The sequence below is a fragment of the Cucumis melo genome, chromosome 6 (assembly GCF_025177605.1).
Source record: "Cucumis melo cultivar AY chromosome 6, USDA_Cmelo_AY_1.0, whole genome shotgun sequence".
NCBI lineage: Eukaryota > Viridiplantae > Streptophyta > Magnoliopsida > Cucurbitales > Cucurbitaceae > Cucumis > Cucumis melo.
The window spans coordinates 6,133,290-6,156,388 of NC_066862.1; the positions used below are offsets into that span (position 1 = coordinate 6,133,290).

Sequence of the window (23,099 nt, forward strand, 5' to 3'; positions counted from 1 at the left end):
TATTCTACAAAATTGAAACTTCAAAACTTTTAGGAACATGATATTTTAAACTTGGTGCAAAATGTTTAATGAACCCACATAAATTAATTTGGTGAGGAAAATTGTAATAAAAAAGCTTAAAGAAAAGTTCTAATTTCTCCTCCAAGTTAATTTCTAAGATAACCTTTTGATTTTTTCTTTTCCTATAGAAATCTTCACCCAATTCAGCAAAGTATTATCCATGTAAGTTTATAATTAACTTTAAATCATTACATTCACCCAATATTATATTGAAATAGCCTAAAATTGAAAATTTTTAATTAAAATATAAAGAAACGGAACTATTGAAACTTTTTAAATAATAAGAACTTAATTCCAAGAAATAAACATACATTAGGGGCTTCTCTAATTCCTTAGAATAGGATGTGTGCATCAAATGACTCGTATATTGTCTTAGTACAACGAAGATTTTGAAGACAATGAAATTTTATTGAAATAATTGGACTTTGTATATCCAAAAATATATATATATTATATGCTTTTTCAACGTACTCGCACGGGACAATATCAAGGAAAATATTATCAACTGCTAAAAAGTAAATTAATGGCAAAATATTAATCACCAATTGTCAAATCAAACACACTAGCCCCATAACCAAAAATCACAATCATGAATAATGAGAGAAATAGAGAAAGATATCATAGACCACTAGGTAAGGAAAGTGGCAAAATCTTTGAACAAAATCACATATTGTTATATAACCATTAATACTATTTTTAGTATTTATGATATATCGATTTATTACGTCAGCATTACTTAAGAATGATGTGAGATTTCAAATGAAACTTTCCATAGTTTCTAAGTTATATTTTAATTCTCATTCAATGTGCCAACGTTTATAATACTATAAATTAATCTAAAGATAGAAGTGCTCTAAACAAAATCAGGTTCAACTATGAAGTTCTTGTATGATTAAGTCATCCCAAAGGAATTTATAACTAAATTTGTTATGATATGTTAATTCTTTTAATTTTTATAAATATTTTTTAATCATACTCTTGTATATTTCTAAGATCACTCTTGTTGGTATTTGATATTGGTTCATTTATATCCTCTATTAAATTTAAATTTTACACTAAAATAGTGTTTGGACGTCAAAGCTGAGTTATGAAGTCTAAAATTAATATGTTGAAGTTAGTAAGTCTGTGTTTACTATAGAATTTTGAAGTTTCTTGATAAACATACAAAAAGGAAAAAGAAAAGAAGATGAACTTTTTCAATCAATATATGTAAATTAAACTTCAATGATCATAAACAATATTATTGAAATTGAATTATTTAACACTTGTTGGCTAAATATCCTTAAAAGTCGTCATAATTTAAATTTTTATCTTTTTGGTCGATCGATAGCATATGTTGCTCTCAAATTGAGCATTTGAAAGACTTGCCAATATAAATATATATATATATATATATAAACCAATATGTGAGATTTAATATTTTTATATTCTATGTGTATGGTAGCTTTTATTAAATTGATAGGCATATAAAACGATACAAAATCCTTTTAAAGAAAAAAAAAAAAAAAGACTTTCCATGACGTATCTCATAAATATAAAATGGACTTTATTGAAACTAATTAACTTTATTTCTCCCTTTGGGGAAGAAAATAAAAAAGAAAAAAGATATTATATCCTATGAGAAGTCCTCTTTAGAATGTCACACTTGGGAACCTGCATGAACCATTACCTGCCAAGAAAGTTAATGAAAAACTTTGGTAAGTTTTGACCTTTGAGAAGCAAAGATTAGAAAATAGACATGAGAAAAAGAGAGAATTGAACTCACTAGGATCAACGGTTGTTTGTTCAGCAAGTCCGTTGAAATAACAGCTTGCTCCTTGGCTCCTAAACTTTGACCAATATGAACTAAAAGCATAGCTTGCATGCCAATACACTGATACTGGCTCATAGCACTCCCTACCCGGCGACAGCGCCTCGCACGTCCCGTCTCCTCGACCGCACACGTCATCCACTGCCGCCTCGAGCTCCATCAAATCCACCCCTCTCGCCGCCACACACCACAACCTTCCCCTAAATGGCGCATTGTTCTCCACCACTGGTAGCGGATCGTATTCAACCGAAGACTCTTTTCCAGTCAAGTCGATTTGGTAGTTTGGGCTCCCATCTGACCTCAATAGCCCCCAATGTCGCTCTGTACCCGACCCTGGCTTCTGGTTCTCGTCGAAGAGAGCAAATATGAACGTCGGTATCACTACCCCCGGTCTCGCTGGTGTCCCGACCGTGGGCTTTGCTGTTATCCTCTTTACTAGATTTCGATTGTAGGTTGCCGCGTTGAGGAGATTGGCACCTAGTGTAAATAGATATGATAAAAGATAAAGCATACAAATAGGTCATAACTAAGAAAGTCAATTCAAAATAGACCTTTTTGTACGTACCTGGTTGTTCGATATCTCCAGCAGTTGGCCACCCGGTCTCTGATATAACGAGCCGAATATCTGGATAGCCAAGTTTGGCCATGGCAAAGATGAGAGAATCTAGCATTTCATCCAAAAGATTAGTATACACAAGCCCACTTCCTCCATCGATCTGTTCAAAATTTCCATTGAAAAGAGCGAAATCCAAGTTGATATTCATGGGGTTTGCTGCCCATGAAAAGTATGGATACACGTTCGCGAAAAAGAAGGATCTGTTACAAATATATGGGAATTATAAGATTAAATATATATAGCAAGCTTATGCTTGGATCGATTAAATATATGTAGCAAACAATTTTTTGGAAAAAAGAATTCTTTTCGTAACTTTTATCCAACTATTTTTCAACACCATATCAGTAAAATTATGACCTCAAGGTATACGTCTAATAACAAAACTAACCTGGTTTCGTTCAAGAAGTTCAACATCGGAGCCACGACGGTCTGTTGAATATCTGACCTAAACGTCCCTCTCGACGGGGGAAATGTGGTTTCCAAAATGTCCATAGCGACCGGAGTTCCGACTTTAATGGTCTGCAAGTTATTAGCTTTAAGGGAACTCCAAATCCTTCTCATGGCTGGAACAAGATCATTCCAAACTTGACGATCCTTATCAGAATCAAAGCTCAAAACTTCATTTCCGACAAGAATGAAACGAATCATTGTTTGAGGATAAAATGGAAGAACGTTGTTTGAGATCCATTGGTCAGCTCTTGTTTGGTTGTTAGCAATATCTGAAATTTCATTGTTGGGAATCATAATGGAAACTTGAAACTTTGTTTTTGATAAATTGCCTAAGATTTCGTGGTTGGCATCATATAATTTCACTCTTCCAACTTTCATGGAGTTCATCATTTCAATGGCAAGATTCGGAGGTGGAAGATTGTTCCCAAGTTGGCCATAGTTCACTCCTATCTTGCTTGAAATTTCAGCATCTATATGTATCATCATACAAAGAAAAAACTTTATTGTTACATAAATATAATTAGTGTAAAAGTGAGTTTAGTTAAACTTGTTGCTAAAATCCAACTCGTAGCTTTTTTAGGTATTCGGTTCAAATAAATGTTTGTGAACAAAATATAAAGAGATATAAATCAAATTTGTTCTTGATTTTCGAATTTGGCTAAGAATTCAACTGTGTAATAAGGAAAAATGAAAATTGTGATTTTAAAAAATTGTGAGAAAACAAGCACAACTTTATCGTTCGTATAATAGTCAACTCAATCGATTAATATTATTGACTTCTTAACCTTTTGAAAGAAAAATAAATATTAAAAAAGAAAAAACAAGCTAGGTTATGTTATTATCACTAAACTTCAAAATAATGCAATGGTTCCTTTTTTTTTTTTGCAGTACAATAGAGAGTCGGAAGATCTGAATCACAAACATTTTTTTTATTACGAACACTGTACGATAGTTAAACAATGCTTGCTTTGATTTTTTTTTAAAAGTACAATAATGTAATATAGGTATTTCTAGCTTGTTTTTTTTTTTAATCGACATGACATCGTCATTTTGTCAATTAACTAAATGTTTTGAATGGTAAGAACTTTGATCAAGAAAACAAATAAACAATATATTTCTTAAAAGAATTGTCAAGACTCAAAAAAGATCAAAGTGGAAAATAAGAGGGGCAAAGTGAAAGAAATCAGGAGTACTTACCAGAAATAAGAATGAGAGAGAAGAAAAGGAAGAGAGAACAATTGAGAGCAAAAGTTGCCATAGATATTTAACCTAACAACTTGTTTGTTTGAAGATTGTAAACTTAGAAAAACATGTGAAATTATGGCAATGAGTGGCCTCTTGTGGGCTTTTTAAAAGAGAAGGAAGGATGGGTGGATGGATGGATGGAGAGGTTAGTTTAGGGACATAAAGATGGTGAATGAATTAATGACAAAGGAAAGTGATATTCTTTTGAAGAACTAATTCTTACAATGAAGTACACAATTATGGATCAAAAAGGCAAAGGGAACGGGGGGTTTTGTTATTGCAAAAGCCAAAGATTATGAGTGTGTGTTTAATTTTAAAGTGGAAGTTAAAGAAGTGAAGGTGTGAGAAGAAAGGTTATCTTTTTTTTGCTATTTCATTATTCTTTTTGTTTGTTTTTCCTAACATGATTGGAATTAAAGTCTACAAAGTGTGTGTATATCTTTGTGAAAAAATTATGTCTTTTCGAGGTTGCAGTTAGATTGCGTTTGGGTTATGAGTTATCAAACTCAAGATTTTGTTTTCCATTCGGTCTTCCTAGTTTTTTAGTTGAAAATTTTATAATATTTTTAAATTAAAAATTAGATTATTTTTAAATATTGCAAAATGAATCAAAATATTTACAAATAATAACAAAATTTTTGTTGTCTATCAACGATAAACAACGATAAACACTTATAAACTACCATTATCGGTCACTGATAGATGTCTATCAACGTCTATATATCGTTGTATGTTACTAATAGATAATGACATGTTATATTTAAAATATTTTCAGCAATTTTATCGGTTAAAACCATTATTAACCCTAAAAGAGCAAAGATTTTCATTCATATGGTATTTCCCTTTCTCTTTCCTATACGCCCTCTTCTTCTACCTCTTACTGACAAGAACTATCGTTAGCCAACGTTAGCCAATCACCTGATATTGCTCATCATTGAGCACCATTGACAGTTGCTTTCCTCTTCCTGCTTTCTTCTTTGATTTTTTAGTTTCTGAAGTTTATTCATGATGTTTAGAAACGATCTTCAATAAAATAAGAAATAGCCAAAGCAATGGGAATAGTTATATATTGACATGTATGTCATCTTTACACCAAATGCTTTTCAAAAATTATTCAATATGATCAACACAACATAAATGCTTCTGATAAAATTGTGCAAATCACCCCTAAAGTCTGGAGTTTAGTTTAGGAGTGTTGCAATTAACCCCTTGGGCTAAAAGTGGGTGATTCCCACATAGGTAGAAGAAGGGCAAATTTCGTCATAAGAAAAAAAATTTGATCAGATGAATGTTACAGAGTAAAGAGTAACCAAGGAGGAAGAGGAAAAGGTGACCCATTTGCGTGTTTTGCCTGCTTCTTTCCATATCAAACGTGGTGGTCGCCGGTGGGTCGTTGTAGGAATAGTGGCAACGTTTGCTTCCGGTGGGTTCACATCTTTGGTCCAAGTGGATATTGGAGAGTTGTGGAATTTTCAGAAGAAATCTGATTGGCAATTTTGGGAATGTTCTTTGTTGAGTTTATTGAGAGAAAATTCTTGAGCCATTATCCAGCCTTCCCCATTTTTTTCCCTACCAAAAAAATGGAGATATGTGGTTTTTTGTGTCATGTTCTTGAGATGAAAATGGCGATCTCTATGGGTTTCATTTGTCCGTAGCTTGATTTGTCATTACTCATAAAATTTTTCCTCTTCCACCTCGGTTGATGTAACATTCATACGTATGAATGATTGGGATTTTTCTTAGGACAAATTTGCCATTCTCCAACGTTTTTGAGTCACCGAATTTTAACCTAAGGAGTTGATAGCAACACTTCATAAATTATTCTCTCATGTATACTTCCAAAGTCCTTATATGTAAGAAGGCCAAGCCATATATATCTTTCCAACTACTTCACATAATTTGAGTTGATAAGAACTAGGGATAGTATTTGTTGGGAACCTACGCCAGATATAAATAAATGTGATATAAACTAAATTATATTTTAAACTCTCACTTTACAAGTTAGAGTCAAATAAGCAACCGATCATAAAATTACAAATAATAAAGCATAAAGAAAAATGAGAAAAACACCAAGAATTACCTGGTTTGTCCAAACTCGAGACAACATCTAGTCTTTAGCAACTACATGTTCTACTATGATGGAGATTAAAAAGACATCCTCGAATACACCAACAAATCTCTCTTCTCAAATAACCCAACACAAACTATTTGAATTCAATTACCATAGCTCGATAACTTAAAATAAACGATAAAAGAAACTCTTAACCTCCTCACACTAAAATAACACACTTGAATAAATTTTCGTCTGGTGTATTTTTTCTCGTTTGGCAAGAATCTCACGGCACACACACAAAATGTGTGGTGCCATTTCCTTCAGATGCATAAATATGTTTTTATACACTCGTTAATGCCATCTATCTAAGTACCAAAATGGGCGAAGCCTATTATTTCAAAGAAATTCCAGCCATTTGTTTTCTTTTCTTAATTGAAGATGAGTTTGGAGTTTTGTAGACTCCACAATTTCTACCACATCATTATCTTGTTATTAAAAAAAATGGAAAATGAAAACGTTTATAAGCTTCCCTCATGACAATAATTTAACATAAGACATTTCTCACGTCCCATCCAACATAAGGAAGAGCATTGGACAAGAATAATGGAGCATGGGAATTTCCTTCTAGTCTCACAAAGCCCAACGAGCCATCTCAACCCTACTCTCCATTTGGCCTCCACCCTCCTTTCCCTTGGTTCAAAAGTCACTCTTCTTATCACCAACCATGCCCTCAAAAACATCTCAAAAGACCAACTCCCCTCTGGCTTGTCTCTCTCTACTTTCTCTTACAGTTTTGACAATGGTTTTACCTACTCTGACTTCCAGCTTTGGTGTGTCGAGTTTGAGCGCCTTGGTCGCCTCGCCCTCGTCGACCTCCTATCATCCTCCTCACAACAAGGCCTTCTTCCCATCACTTGCATTGTAAATACGCTACTCATCCCTTGGGTCGCTCAGGTAGCACGTGAGTTTCATGTGTCGACTGCAGTTTTATGGATTCAATCGGTTGCTGTCTTCGATGTGTATTACTATTACTTCAATGGCTATAATGATGTTATTCGAAATGGTTATAAAGAGGATGACTCTAACTTGTTGTCATCTAACATTTGGCTTCCAGGCTTGCCTTTGATGAATGTTTTGGACCTTCCGAGCTTTTATGGTTTCTGATGATCATCATGTACTTATTCTCAAGTCGTTTGAGGAGAAGATGCAAATTTTTAAAGAGGAGGATAATGTCCCAATTCTTGTTAACTCTTTTGATGCATTGGAACATGATGCTTTAAGTGCGATCGGGACGTTTAACTTGATCCCAATTGGACCCTTGGTTTCGCTTCCACTTGGATGTGAAGTTTCAACCAAACAACAAAGCATATCATGTTTTCAAGATGGTATGATATATACGGTCTTGTTTGGGTTTTCCTTAAGGATTTTATTTCATTTTTGTACTAGAATTTCAAAATATATCAGATTGAAATAATCTAGAAAGTTCAATAGCTAAAATAAGTTAATTTACTCTAATTTCACTATCATTTTTTCTTCTATATCAGGCCAACAGGCTCGAGAGGATTGTATCAAGTGGCTCAACTCCAAACCTGATTCGTCAGTGGTCTACATAGCATTTGGGAGCATTTCAAAGTTGTCAAAAGAACAAACAAAAGAGATAGTTGGTGCATTCTTAGAATGCAGTTACCCATTCTTGTGGTCCCTTCGCATGGATGACATCCGAGATGAGAATTTAAGCTCATATTTTAATGTTGAACTACAAGCTCAAGGGAAGATAGTGCCATGGTGCTCACAGGTAGAGATCTTGAGCCACCGATCAGTGGGTTGCTTTGTAACACACTGTGGATGGAATTTCACGATCGAGTGTGTAGCGGTTGGAGTGCCGACAGTGGCATGGCTGTTGTGGGCAGACCAAGCCACCAATGCCAAGATGATGGAGGATGTATGGAAGATTGGTGTGAGAGTGAAGAAGAGTAGTGATGGTGAAGGAATGGTAGAAAGAAAGGAGATTACAAGATGCTTGAGAATGATTATGGATATGGAAGACGATAGCAAAGGAAAAGGAAAGCAACTGAGAATCAATGCTACGAAATGGCAACGCTTAGCAATGGAGGCTGCGAATGGTTCTTCTTTTGTGAATCTTAAGGCTTTTGTAAATAAAGTTTGTGATGAAGCAAACTAATTAAAGAATGGTCAGCTTCTTTATTGTACTATGCAACAATCATTAGGACTAAAGCTATATTTATAAATAACATCAGCAAGCCAATAGTAATGCCTGTATCTCAGGTTGTATTACTATTGAGAAGATAAATGTCTTCCTACGTATGTGTCTTTCTAAGATTGATCTGACCTCTTGCTCGAATAGGACATACAACAATAGATCAATTCATTCAAGAAGATTCATTCTTATTAGACTAGTATGAATTAGATTGGTCTGACCTCTTGCTCAAATGTCAAATTCCTGCCGCCAATAGATGTCCCATGCCATGTTTTATACCTGAAAGTGAATGGATTGTTCACTGAATAAGCCACGGCTCTATTCCTATTGCCTCAGGATGACTGCACGCTACAATCATAGCAGCACGACAAAATGGAGACATAAACCATTTTATGTCAGAAAATTATCTACCCATTAAATATATTAATTAGGACACTATGCAAGTTTTAAAGTCTCTCCATAAATAACTTCAATATAACTCAAATGATAATTACCTACAGAGCTGTTCAACTTCTTGTCCTTGAAAATCACAACAGGTCGATCTTAATGTATGCATAATTCATATGAGCATATGAACCTAAAAGGATCAGAAATTTCCAGTATTCCAAGTTTATCAAAAGTTGAGACATTTTCTGACCACTAATTGTTTGAAGCCATTGTTCCAAGTTTCTATTATTTATGTACTCACAAGTCACACACAAGCATCATATCATATCACATAGAAGAAGAAAAGGCAGATCAACAAAGGATCAAATACAAGCAAAGTGGCAAATGAAGTTGAAATAATTGAATGGTGAAGTCTCACTTTTAGAACTCAGGCTAGTTGCAGCAAAGATATTTGGACATAAGCAGAGTATCTACGAATGATCATATAGTTGATTTTCTTTGTTAACCATAATATGTACTGAGCCTCGATTGTGGTTTTAGGATATACAAGCATTTACCTCATAATAATAATAAAATAGATCACAAAACATACTTACGATATCAATGTTTTTCCATTTGAAACAATACCTCTTCACATATAAGTGCTCCATTCCTTTAAGATGAGTACACGTAGCCAAGTGTTCATTACAAAAAGCACGCGTGAATTTACCAAGGACCTCAGCAGCAACAGAATTCATCTGATGAGAGCGCTTAGTTGGTTCAGTTAACCAGTTCAAAATGTACTGTTGTCCATGCTTCATTCATTACAATTGGTCATTAGCTAGGTTTGTGGCAGACTTTGAACTGAATCCTCTGTTGGTCCCTATTGTCAAAGCACTAAGTTAGATTTCAGACACGTATATGTGTATGCATGTGCTAGTCCATGTTTATGCTTTTTAGTGCATGTATGTGTGTAATTTGGAAAATGTTATCTTTTACTTACTCATCAACCCAATAATTGAATGATATGAATCTTGGAATGTAAGAAATTTTGGCCCATTCTGATTCGTCTTGGTAAACCCTCAACTCTTGGCAATTAAAACTCCGCAGTTCCTCCAATTTGGCGAGGCAACCCATGGCTTCTGGAAGCTCTCTCAATTTTCTGCAACTCTCTATATGCAAACTTACCAATGAGTTAAGATTTCCTAACCACTCTGGCAGAGATTCAATGCCCTGAAATCCAACAATTTTCAAGTGCTTTAAGCCAGTTAGGTGTTGAAGCTCATCAGGAAGAGTGCTTTCTGCACTACCAAAATCTATCATTGCAAGATTTTCAAGAGACTTGAGATGCAAAAGAGCCCTAAAATCAAACCCCTCCATGAATCCACCAATTGACAAACTTTTCAAGCAAGTGAGGCAGTGAAATCCTTTTGGCAATTTCTTCAAGCCACTAATTGTTAAAGACGAAAGATTACATAAAGCTTTTATATCTGGGGTTGATGTGAGATCAGAGTGCCCAACAATGGACAATTCATTCACAGAAGTGTACGATTCTAGCCCATGAGATTGAATATTTGTCCACTTTGTGTCATATCCGATCTTGCATTTCAAAATATCAGTGAGCCACTCAATAGTTGGAAAAGTTTTCAAGTGAAGATAATACCAAACCTTAAACTCCTCAAGAGATGACAGATTACCACGTAACTCCTCAGGCAAACCACTCAGGTTGCCAGAGTGTATAATACCAAGTAGTTTAAATGTCTGAAGAGTGATCTGTGAAATTGGGTTGTTGACATCATCAATTTCTAATGTCCTAAGAGCCGAGAAGTAATCAGGTGCAATTTCTAGTCTAGGACAGTCGAAAATTTTCAACTCTTCAAGACAAGGAAAAACTGCAACTTCTGTTGGCACTGCTGCTTCTTCCCAACGTCCAAGATTCTTCATGTCCAAAAGATGAAATCTTTTCAATTTTGGAAACAAACTTCCTTCTTCATATTCGTTTCCATAAAATTCCGTTCCTATACATTTTAGGTTGTGCAATCCAGAAATCTCAAGAACCTTAAGATTAGGTAAATGTCCAAATGTTGGAATTCTTCGACATCTGCTACAATTTTTTAGAGAAATTTGTACCAAATTTTCAACAAAAGTAAGATTTGGAAAAAGTTCTCCCATAAAGTCTTTAACTGTCAAGTATTGAAGATTGTTGTGTGGTTGAAGTCCTTCTAAAACAGAAATGTCATGGTTATTATTATTTTCTCTTTTTTCACTCCATACCAGTTTCAATTTGTACACCCTATCCTTTTTCACCAAATCTGCCCTCATGGCTTCCTCCTTATTTCTTACTAATTCAAGATTGTAAAGCTTTAATTTACCTCTGAGATTCCTCAAGTATCCAAGCTCTTCTATATGGAAACCCTTCTTTGTCCCAACAACAAAAAAAGGCAAGGATTGAAGATCAACCAACCTGCCTAAATACGAAGGCATGTGCCTAGTTGTTGGTCTTTTAACATTCATATAGAAATGTCTCAAGCTGATCAATTTTATGAATTTTTTGGGGGCTTCTCCCCGAAAACAACCCAGCCTCAGGGTCTGCAATTTATAAAGCTTAACAATAGATTTTGGAAGTTTCTTTATCATATTATTTGAGACATCAATATACCTTAGATGCTTTAACCTTCCGATTGAAGTTGGTAAGTTATGTATTTCACATTGGGACATGTTCAGAACACGCAAGCGCTTGAAACCTAAAATCTTGTGGCCAAACACATCTCTATCCAAAAATAGAGAACGCAACTTCTCCATGCTCCTTCTAGGAGGCAACGTTACATTTTGCTCGCAGCCAACCAGGGATAATTGTCGAATTTGAGGAACATCATCAACTAGACCATTAAGATTAGAACCCAATGCTTCACGTTTTGAAACAGAATAAGCAAGATCATGTAGAAGATGATGCATCTTACAGTGTGTAATTTTACCATTCTCATCTTTGACAATATCTTGAAATAAGGAACGGGCCAGCAAGATATTGAAGTATTTATCTCCTATATCTTCCATGGTTTCAGGGCTTACTTTATCAGAAGGTTGAATGAACCCTTCTGCCATCCAAAATTGGATTAGTTGTTCCTTTTCAAAGTTAAAACCCTTGGGAAAATTAGAAAAGTAGGCAAAGCATTGTTTCAATGATGAGTTTGGCAGATGATCCACGCTTAATCTCAAAATAGATGAAACGTCATTTTCATTTTGAAGTGGATTCATTATAAGGGTTTCCAATGTTGACATCAACCAAGTCTCTGTTCTTTTCTTAAATTGTACAGCCCCTCCCAGAACTTTCGCAACCAATGGAATGCCTCCAAACTGCTCTGCAAGCACATTCTTAATAACTTCCAATTCTGGGGTCAGTGGTAATCCATTTGCTGATGCTCTTTCCTTGAATATTGACCAGCATTCATCATCTGATAGCTTTTCTAAATGATAACTGGGAAATGTTTCCATGATTTTTCCAGCTTCCTCACTTCTAGTTGTCACAAGAACTCTATTCCCAATACTATTTGTAATCTTTAGCAGAAGACTCTTGAAATTGTTCCACAGTTTAACATTTTCATTCCACACATCATCCAGCACAAGAAAGTACCTTTTCCCTTCCAGCTCCTTTTGTAGCCTTCTAAGTATAGCATCCTGACTATCCAAACCACTTGGAAAATTTGTTAGAGATTCCAAAATTGCTCTTAAAATCTTCTTTTCATCAAAAGTTGCAGTCACACACACCCAGATAGTTTCATCAAAATGCGCTTTCACAGGCTCATGGTTGAAGACTGCTTTTGCCAAAGTGGTCTTTCCAAGACCACCCATTCCCACAATAGGAATCACAGTAATCCTTTCATGAGTGGCATTATCAACAACAATGTTCACTATTCTGGATATATCAGCCCTTCTTCCTACAACTTCGAATTCATCAAGAAATGAGTCAGTCTCTGGAATTTGGCCATTATCAGCCACTATTTCATTATTCCCCCCTTTATGAATAACCCCAACAGCACTAGCCTCGCCTTTAATCTCATTCAAAACTTGGGTGATGGTTCTAATTTTACGCGCCATTTTCAACCTAAACATCAAGGGATTCGATAACGAAAAGAAATCACGTACCCTTTCCTTAGAATTTCCATTGACGTCCATTTCTCGCCTAAGGTTCTCGTAGGAGAGCTCGTCCAGTACAACTTCGGCATCGAGCACTAAATCCTGAAGCTTAGTCACCCAAATATTGATCGATTCTCGGTCAGATTTTGTTCGATCGACATCGCGAAGAATGGCTTCGAAGAAGAGTAGTGAGTCGAGAAGTTTAGAGAGGTCCTGCTTGAAACCCCAGGCCAGACGGATTTGCTGGGTTGCAAGGTGCAATGTCTTCTTGAGAATCTCTTGCAGTGCAAATGTCCAGACAAAATCAGCCATTTCTGGATTTCTTTAGCTCTCAATAAATGGAAAATTTTGCTGGGTTCTCCATTTGTGTACTGGTAGTGCGGTTTCTCCATGGTAAAAGGAGAAAAACGACTCAGAAAGGTTTCACTTTGAATATTGGAGTCAACTTTTTGTTCTTGCAAAACAGCGACACTGATGAAACAAACAAACAAACAAACTACGGGGAAATTTACTCTTTTTTATTTTTTCTATCAATTGAAAAACCATATACTTTGCAACCATTTTTTTAAGCAAAACAATTTCGAAAAGGTAAAAACCAGAAAATGTTTACAAAATATAAAAAGAGAAAATACCAAAATTACCCAAAAGTCCATAAAAAACATTTGGGTCAACAAGTGATTAATTGATGATTTTTTTCAAAGATTTATATTTGATACTCGATATTTTATAAAGTTGATATTTGATACACAATTTTTTATCAATATTTTTTATATTTGATATACGATCTTTAATCAAATAACACTTCGAAAAAAAATAAGATTTATGATTGATTGAAAACAATATCATGATTTCCAAAAAAATATAAAAGAAAAAACGTAGAAGAAGAGTGAGAAAATAGAAAGGAAAATAAAATTTACACAATAATTGAAGAAATAAGAGGGAAATGAAAGAAAGTACGAAATATTTTTGTATTTTTTATATTTATAAAAACTAACCTATTTTTAATTACTAAAATTATGAAACTTCTTTTCAAGAGTTACTTTAGTAAAAAATATACAATTAAATGAAGACCATTTCCTTATTTGGTTATGTTATTTGGAAAGAAAATTAGTTGATTGTACCTACATAGGTTAGCTTTTTTGTGATGTTTTGTACCATTGGAAGACATTAGTGAAAGTAATGCTAAAATTGGGCAAGTTTGAAAAAAGTATATAAGGTCCATTATTAAGCCTTTCTATGGGTGGTTAAACCTTAGAGAAACATGGGCCTAGGCCCAACAAGCTTTAAGCCCACCTAGAGTAGAGTAGTAGTATAGGTAGCTAATTAGTCTAGTAAAAAAAAAAATTAATTATCATACATTTGGAAGAACAAATCTTTCCAATTACTTTACTTTATGAGATTATTATAATCTCTCTTTTGTCCTACACCTAAAAAGCAACAACTTCTAGTGATTGTTTTGGAAAGTATGATTTATACCTAAAGAGAAATTGTATATTGAATCTTCAATGATTGGAAATTAACCTAAGAGAAAAATATATGATTAAAGGATTTGTTTGTTTTTAACTACATCATAGTTAATAGTACAAAAGTACAAAAGTAAAAGAAGCAACCTTTTTTTACCTTTCAAAATATAATTTCGCTTAATAAACTGTCATTAAAGTTCATTTTAGATTAGGGTTTCTTATTGTTATATCTATACTTCTGGTGATACATTGATAGAAAGCCAAAAGCATGGTACTACAAAATGGAATTATTTCTATTTGTGAATGGCAAACAAGGGTTGCCTTTTTTTTTAGTTATTAGTTCGGATCATAAATAATTCAAACTCTATTGTCTAGGTTGATACATATGTATAGCTCAACTAATTATTTAGTAATTTGGATAGTGTTAAATTCATGAAATCATTATACTTTTGACCGCGTTAGATGAAAATTCACTGCGAAAACTTGTCTTTATTGATGATTTTTTGAGCTAGAAATGCAACCAAAGTCTCAAACAGTTAGTTTCAAGAAATATTATGGATATATAAGTGAGGAATAATGTCTTTCAAGTGAAACAAAAACAAAGCTATACGAAAAACTTTATTGGACAATACCACAACTAGTAGCATCAAGCCATTGACTTAATCAAGTTGGTATATAATCTTCTCGTGTCAGACAAAGAAGTGACCGCGAGACTTGAAGAGTATAGTTATTGTGTGATTAGTTGCGGTTGAACTTCTATCGAATAGTGGTGTATTTTATATGAATTTTCAAAATACAACCAAAGTCCAATAAAGAAAAAATCGTAAATATCGAGTGAGGAACGATATTTCCATTATCATTAAGGTTTAATCGCAATAACCAAGAAGTTTAAAGAATAGATACCTAAATTAAAAGTTCAAATACATTGTCGTTTATAACATCTAACTTATATGAATCATAGGTTAATAATTAAAAAAGATCTCATGAAAAAACAAAGTATATATAAAAAGAAAAATGACGATAAACACCCATTTGATTTCACAATTTCTCATAAGAATTACCCAATATGCATAAATTGAATATCTAAAAAATATTGACACTTTTATTAATATTAAAATACACAAATAATAAACAAAAGAACCCTAGACATCTCTACACTTTATAAAAAGGACATTGCTTTGCTTTTTCAAAAAGAAGAAAAAAAAAACTTTTTTCTTTAAAAACTTCATTTATTGAAATTTGTCTTTCTTTTTTTTTCTCTTTTTTCTTTTTTCTTTTTCTTTGGCACAAAAGAGAAAAAGTTGTTATTTTTAGTTTTGAAACTCTAAGGTCACAATCCTAAAACATCTCTGTCAGGTGGTGTGTTGTTTGGTGAGATTTGTCAAAGTTTTTAATAAGAATCATAACTAAAATAATAATAATAATAGAAAAAGCCTTTTCCTTTTTAAAATTTTTAGTTTAGATAATGCAAAATAAATAATTAAATAATTAAATACCATTGTTATTGTCCCCTAGTGGGGACCTTTGACACCTCACAGCCGCATGTGATTCGACAGAACCCTATACTCTCTAAACTAAGTTAATAAAGTTAGCTTCTCTTGTCGTTTTTATATAACTATCGAAGAAAACATTATTCAACTAACATATAATATTTATTATTGACTTGAAAGTTTGATGTTTAAATCTTTTGTTCCACGTGTTGAGTTTAGTAAATATGTATATTACGAAACTTTGATCTCAAAAGAGAAGTAAGTGTCAAATACATAGTTTACAATTCTCGTGTTAGATATCAATCTTCTTTATTGTTGATATAACATTAGCTATAAAAATATGAGATTTCATCTTAAAAGTAGTCGACGTTAAAGGTGCCTCTTGTATCTTGACAAACTCTTAAAGAAATGTCGTTTTTTATCCTTATGTTTTAAGTCCGATTTTAAGATGATTCCTATTTTTCAGAATATTACATTGTTATTCATGGAATTTTGAGTATAGTATCAATTAATTTCCAATACAATCGTATCTTTAAGATTTGGATTTTGTTATAGATCTTACATTATTTTTTTTACTGAATATCCTTTTTTATTATTATATAGAGTCAACGTCTATAAATTAATTTAAAGTGTTTAATTTTTCACTTCAAAAATAGTTTTAATTAATTAATAGATATTAACATTGATTGAGCTTTGGTGTTTAAAGTATATTTGCTATTATATTGATAAAATCACAAAAAATTAGTTGTAGTAATCCGATAAACATCAACAAATGAATTATTATTCGTTAATGTATGAAATGATATATATAAGAAATTGTTATTTTCAAATATAGTAAAGTAAAAAAGAAAATCTCAAAATATAACAAAATATCAACATCTATCGACGATCACCACAATAGATTAAAATAGTTTTATCATAATCCATCACAAACTGATTATGATATTTTGTTATATTTATTATTTTATTGAAAATAACTTTCTAAATAAGTCGTATGACTATTTTATATTAATACATAATTTAAAATACATTACATGCCATACATATTTTAATTTAAAAAACATACCATTTTAGTTAACAACCCTATAAAGTAAATGTTTTTATTCTTTACTTAATATAACCAAACAATTTCAAATTTAAAATTAGATACAATAGAAATATAAAAGGTTAGATTCTAAAATGAATATTTTCAAATATTGTCAAAATAAACTTAAATATTTATAAAAATATAGAAAAATTTGAGATTTTATCTATATAGTTTGTCAATATGACATTTATAATAATGTATATATAAATTTATTTGTGTTTGAGTTAATACTATTTTATAAATATTTTCTACAAATTCCTATTTATAATAATTTACAATTGTAAAATTTGGCAGTTGAATTAAAAACCCATATTTATTTAACACAATGGAATAGAAAATATCATAGACAATCTAAATTATCAATTAGGTAATAACAACACAACATTTTGAAATTTGAGGACAGAATAGAAATTAAACCAATTTTTTTGGACTAAAAAAGTCATTACATTTCAAAGAATATATATTTCCGGGTGGCGGTAGTTGGGGTTGTGTGTGTGTGTGTGTCGTCGTACGGAGAAAAAAACACACACACGTACGGCTGTCTTGTTTAGACAAGCTTGGCCCTTTCAAGAAGACGATCTCACAAGGGCCTTCAATAGCTTCGGCTGCACATAATCATTCCTCCAACAGCAAAAGGGTCAGTACGGTATGCTTTGTAATTGTATGAAAGGAAGAAGGTTTAGCACATGGAGGGCTACAGCGTAAGCCGTTGCTGGCGCTACTCTCTCTTCACTGTTTTACACTGACCGCAACCCTTTTGTTCTCATAACCCCACCATTGGACTTTTCTTCATTTCCCCCTTTTTTTTTCTTCTCTTTTGAATCAAATGAATGAATGAATGAATTTTATGAACTCCCCATTCTCCCTTTTTCTTAAAGAACGATTCTCACTTCCTTCTTTTTCTTTTATCTTTAGTTAACTAACTCCCTGTTTTTACATTTCCATTTTGATCTTTTTTTTTTCTTGGCTTTTCTTTCCCTCTTTCAGAAATGGAGCATCGAGATCAGAGTAAGTACCCTCTTTAGACTTTTGGGTTTTTGTTCAGTTTTTGTTTCTTTGTGTTGGTTCTTGTTTGTTGAAATTGGTGGTGGTGAAATCTTGGGTTGGTGATTGGTGAGTGTTATTTTTATTTTGAATTTGGGGATTTGGGTTTTTGTGGGTTTTGGAATTGGTTGTTTGTTTGTTTGTTGGGTATGTTTGTGTTGAAGGGTTTTGTTGGGTTTTGTAGGGCAAGAGAACCATGGAGTTCATGTTTGCAACAAATGTGGATGGCCCTTCCCAAACCCTCATCCAAGTGCCAAACATAGGCGTGCACATAAGAGGGTTTGTGGAACAATTGAAGGTTTCAAGTTGGTTGAGTCTGAGGCTAATGCCCTTTTGACTGTTGTTTCAGATGATGATGTTGATCACAAAATCTCCAGTGAGAAGTCTATTCTTTATACTGTGTTCTTTATAGGTTTTGTAAAAGTTGGGTTTAAAACTTCTTGTCTTATCTTTCTTCTTCAGTAGTCTTGAACTTTGGATGAAAAGCAATTCTAGTCCTTGCTATTAACTTTTTTTTAATGAATTATTTAATGGCACCCGGGCATCAGTATATGATTTGTTTATTTACTTGACCATTATGTGTCAACTTGGAGAATTAGTACTTATTAGGTAGGTGTTTTATTTCCAAATGAATTTATGTTAAATGATTGGTGATTGTTAATGAGAATGACTCAAATATCTTGGAAATCCTAGGGTAAAAAACAGAATATTTAAAAGTTGAGGGAACAAAACAAAAGGGATGAAACTTGGAAGTGTAGGGATTAAAGTAGGAAAGTTCATGGACCAAAGCTAAAAAGTTATTCGTTGGGTTCTCTTTAAAGTTACATTTATCTCTCTTTCTCTGTCTTTCTTTTCTTGCTTTTATCTCTTCTTTCTTTTTCCGTTGGAAAGGAGGGGCCTGTGATAATGAAAACTTCTGTGCCTTAAGTTGTTTTTAATTATGTCAGTAAATGCTGCATAGGTCCAAAAGCCTTGGGAGGGAGATGCGGTGACGACAGTGTTGATGGCATGAAAACAAAATCAAAGGAATCTGAAGATGAAGTGTTTTCAGATGCTGTTGCAGAGTTTTCAGAGAGCGTAGGACCAAACAAATCCATGGGAGATGCTTTGTATTCAAGCGCAGCCAAGATGGTGGTGGAGGATGAAATCAGTAGCTCCCGAACTTTGAAAGACAAAGAACTTCATGGTAAGTTTACTGTTTGGGACATATTATTAGCTGTTTGTAGTCAGGTTAGTTTCAAACCCAATTTTGATTTCTTGTTCATTGTTTAGATATGCGTTCGATTATGAAAAAACTTCAACTCGGGTTTCCTGCCAAATATGGTGTATCTTGAACTGCCATTGGCATTGTAGGAATAAAAAATATCAGCTTTTGTGGAATTTTCGAAGTGTACAATAACAATAATTTGAAAGGAATAATTGAAAAAAGAAATTTTTGAATGGGTGAAGGGAAGCACTAATAGTAGATAAGATCATCCTTCATGGAGTGCTGTGCTAGTTTCTTATACTGTTATTAGAGCTGATGAGATTGGTTTTGTTTCTTCAACATAATACAATCTATGTTTTTATAATACTTAGATGTTATTTTCAATCTCTTCAACTGACAACCAAATAGTGGGTCATTCAGTTATTGCAGAAACTACCATCAATCAGTCAGGATGTGAGCAGGAAAAAAAAGTTAATCAAGAATTTGTGAATATTGAGGCTGAGTCTAAAACTCCATTGTCAAGTTCTTCAACTGAAAACCAAAAAGATGAAAGTTCAGTTGTTGCGGAAACTTACGTCGATCCGTTGGGAAATGAGCAGGAAACCAAAGTTAATAGAGAACTTGTGGATCTTGAGACATCAAGCGCTTCAACAGAAAACCAGAATGTGGAAAATTCAGTTATAGTAGAACCAGAGCAGGAAACCAAAATTAATCAAGAATATGGGAATCTTGAGACTAATTTTAGAAATGGGAATTCGGTGATTCCATCCACTGATCATATAAATCCAACTACTACTACAGGCGACTTGTACCCAAATGATCCCGAAACCATAATAACTGCTCTGCGACAACCTCAATGTTCCTTGCCATCTCCTGATAGAATATGTGATGATGAGGACTTAGACTCATGTAATAACTCAACAGAAGTTGCAGCAGCATCTGAAAAAATTGATAAGCCATCACCGAAAATGGAAGAAACTATTGGGATATCTGCTGAGCCGTTGGCACATGATGGAACTTTTCAATCAGTGGTAGACAATGACATGTTCATCCATTCTGAAATCCCCCAAAGTGTTCTTCCAGCAGTTAATCCTCAAAGTGTGGTTGTTTCAAATGTTAAACCCATTGACTTGACTCAAGTGACCTATGATGCTCGAAAAGAACTAGAGGCTTGCAGATCTAACAACTTACTAGAGACTGATATAATAAAAGGAGAGAATGACAATGTCCATCTACCTTCTGTGTCAACTGACTTAAACACTTTAGACCGTCCTGATGCTTTGGTTGAAGATTCTGAGAACCATAAGGAAGTTAAATTAACCAATTGTGTTGTACAGGACCCTCATGAAGGAGTAAGTGATTTAGAAGACAATTCTAAGGATCCCATTCCCAAAGGGAGTTATTTTACTTTGCAGGCAGATCCATTTGATCCAACATCTGAAGTAGCTTCTTTTGACACGAAAATTATGGAAAGTAGGCAAAAACAGGAAGACATGGTCAAGAATGTGTCAGTTGATGTGAAAGGTGATTGTCCTAGTCATAGTGGCCAGGAAGCAGCAGAAATTCCCATTCAAGAAATGAATTCAGCTCAGATTAAAAATGTACCGAGTGAAAATGAAGAGCACAATAAGAGTCAAATCTTAAGTGATGTTGCAATTGGGATAGATAGTATTCCATCAGTCTCCCTTTCTTCAGAAGTTGAATCAGTGGCCCCTTCCAAGAATTCTCTTGATAATCTTTCTGAAAATGTATCAGAAGTCTTGTTCGGTGAAGTTTGGAGAGGAGAGGTTCTTCTACCGGATGATGAGAACAAGGAAGGAGCATGCGGAAAAGATTTTGACACAGTTCAAATTCATCTTCCAGTTGATGCTCATGAGAGAAAAGATAACTTTGTTAATGAAAAGGATAAATTTGACAATTTGAATATAGCTGGAGTTGAAGACAAAAAAGACCCTCCAGAGGAAAAGATTTCAATGGGGACTGATTCCACACCTCAACCTGCCACTAACAAGGAGAATAAATGCATTGCTGTTGCTGAAGAGATAGCAGAAGAATCTCCTCGGAAAATTTCTCTGATTGAAAGCATTGGTTCAAGAAAATTTGACACTAGTTTAGCTTCAGATACTCAGGAAAGTGTAAAGGAAAATGATTGCAGTAGTTCTGTTCATGTGGTATGCCCTAGTGAAGTGAATGCTGACGATGGGCATTATCATATTGGAGACTCCAGCTCAGTTCGAGATTCTTCTGACGTCCATGCCAACAGAGAGGGAAATCTGGTTTCTGTCAGTAATGAAGCTGTCACTGGTAGATCGGACACTTTTCAGGATGGAAGTGTGACACAGCTGGCTGGAGATGGAGTTGCTTTTGAAACTAGGAAAGATGGTGGTGTGAAAACTGACATGAAACCACAGCTTACGTCATCCCTTCTTGATCCTTCAGTCGATGCGATCAGTCAAACTGACAGTCTTGAAGGCAACTGGGGGTCTGTGTCAGGTATTCATATACTTTGTATAAACTGCCCTTGAGATTTTCATTGATAAGATGTTTTTCCAATTGGTGTTTAGCTGTAGTAGTGATTGTTTGATAGTATAGGGTTCCATCTCAAAACAATTGGCAATGAGAGTTGAGGGGGGAGTGTTAGAATTAGTGGGCTTTGTCCATTGGGAGATTTGTCCTAAATATTCTTTCCTTTTTTTATCTCTTTGTACTCGGGTTTCCACTTAAATTTGTGTGTTCTTTGTCTCTACTCTCAATAGTGATAACTGATATATTTTTAGAACAGAAACTTTCTTGATATTTATTAATATGTTTTCTTGATCATGAGGGACAGTGCTCTCAACTCAGTCAGATTTACTAGCTGTTGTTGATGGCGAAGTAACACCGCAAGCCCGAGCTGGAGCAGAGGAAACTGATTTGAGGAAGGCGGATGCTGCACCTGAGAGACAACATTCCGACAGATCTGATTTGTTCGAGCCGCCATCTTTTATGACATTGGTTGAACCCAATGGTGGTGGGATCCCAAATTCAGCCACTACCGAGATCCAGACTGCACGAAACCGAGAGCAGCCAAATCCTACATCCCTACAAGCTGGCTGGTTTCCATCTTATACTCATGTTGCAAACGACTCGCCTGGAAGAAAGAAGAATGAAGCAATCATCGCCAAGGTGACAAACTGGAGTGCAGGAAAGCCACACACTGCTCTCAAGAACCTTTTGGATGATGCTGCGCTCGAAAACAAGCAGAAATCATCACCAACCCCAAAAGATAATTTGGCTTCTATGATTCAGAAAGATGAAAAACCATCAAAAAAGGTCGACTCCATTACGCAGCCGAAATCGCCTACCTCACAGTTAATAAACAGGGAGTTCGCAAATGAGTGGAACTCTCCTGCAAGATATCCATCAGACATAAGGAGAGAAAGGAGAAAAGGTAGGCCATATTGGGCACAATTTGTATGCTGTTCTTCAGTGCATTAGTAAGGTTAGATTGTTGAATGTTGAGATGAATGTTATTTAGCTGTATGATCTTCTACTTCTATAGATTACCCATATATTACTGCTAAATTTTCAGGATGCTTTGGTTTCTATGGCAATTGTTGGCTTCTTTTTTCAAATTCGTACCTTCATTTTTTTCTCTATGTTTGGTTTATATTTGGACATTCCTTAGTGATGTTATGATAAATGGCTTTGATAGTGAGCCTAATTTTTTAGAAGTTTAAATTGTAAGGTCTTTCTGGAATACCAGAAATGTATCCTAATCATTGAATAACTTCATAAAATATATCTACTTCACATCGCATCTTCTTTTGTTGTTAGATTTGAATACATTCAAAGAAAAGCTTGAAATATTTCAAAA

The 23,099-nt window shown here is 34.1% G+C and overlaps 4 protein-coding genes across 11 annotated transcripts; 2 read left to right on the forward strand and 2 right to left on the reverse strand.

The window, feature by feature from the left end:
• Nucleotides 1–1,435: 1,435 nt before the first annotated feature.
• LOC103483949 (probable glucan endo-1,3-beta-glucosidase A6) lies at nt 1,436–4,719 on the reverse strand. The gene is made up of 5 exons (XM_008440821.3): nt 4,134–4,719; nt 2,875–3,406; nt 2,436–2,686; nt 1,826–2,347; nt 1,436–1,729 (listed from the first exon to the last, which is right to left on the reverse strand). The coding sequence occupies exons 1-5, from the start codon at nt 4,192–4,194 to the stop codon at nt 1,692–1,694; spliced, it is 1,404 nt and encodes a 467-aa protein (XP_008439043.1). The 5' UTR covers nt 4,195–4,719; the 3' UTR covers nt 1,436–1,691.
• Nucleotides 4,720–6,851: 2,132 nt separating this feature from the next.
• On the forward strand, nt 6,852–8,555 carry LOC103484205 (UDP-glycosyltransferase 75C1). The gene is made up of 2 exons (XM_051086652.1): nt 6,852–7,619; nt 7,779–8,555. Exons 1-2 carry the CDS (start codon nt 7,364–7,366, stop codon nt 8,414–8,416), a joined length of 894 nt encoding a protein of 297 aa, XP_050942609.1. The 5' UTR covers nt 6,852–7,363; the 3' UTR covers nt 8,417–8,555.
• LOC103483952 (putative disease resistance protein RGA3) lies at nt 8,417–13,471 on the reverse strand. Of its 4 annotated transcripts, none has more exons than XR_007821924.1 (3): nt 9,822–13,391; nt 9,467–9,701; nt 8,417–8,731 (listed from the first exon to the last, which is right to left on the reverse strand). XR_007821924.1 is itself a non-coding variant. In XM_051086651.1 (3 exons), exons 2-3 carry the CDS (start codon nt 12,665–12,667, stop codon nt 9,656–9,658), a joined length of 2,892 nt encoding a protein of 963 aa, XP_050942608.1. In that variant the 5' UTR covers nt 12,668–12,759; nt 12,962–13,317; the 3' UTR covers nt 9,236–9,655. The 4 variants fall into 4 exon arrangements, 2 of the variants coding, with proteins under 2 accessions (XP_050942608.1, XP_008439051.1); XR_007821925.1 differs by having other exon boundaries at nt 8,417–8,800; XM_051086651.1 differs by lacking the exon at nt 8,417–8,731 and having other exon boundaries at nt 9,236–9,701; nt 9,822–12,759; nt 12,962–13,317.
• Nucleotides 13,472–17,487: 4,016 nt separating this feature from the next.
• On the forward strand, nt 17,488–22,857 carry LOC103483951 (uncharacterized). 5 transcript variants are annotated; one of them, XM_008440824.3, is made up of 6 exons: nt 17,488–17,629; nt 17,980–18,000; nt 18,221–18,412; nt 18,998–19,222; nt 19,652–21,736; nt 22,074–22,857. In XM_008440824.3, exons 2-6 carry the CDS (start codon nt 17,982–17,984, stop codon nt 22,718–22,720), a joined length of 3,168 nt encoding a protein of 1,055 aa, XP_008439046.1. In that variant the 5' UTR covers nt 17,488–17,629; nt 17,980–17,981; the 3' UTR covers nt 22,721–22,857. The 5 variants fall into 5 exon arrangements, with proteins under 5 accessions (XP_008439046.1, XP_050942611.1, XP_008439045.1 ...); XM_051086654.1 differs by having other exon boundaries at nt 17,516–17,693; XM_008440823.3 differs by having other exon boundaries at nt 17,516–18,000.
• Nucleotides 22,858–23,099: the final 242 nt, after the last annotated feature.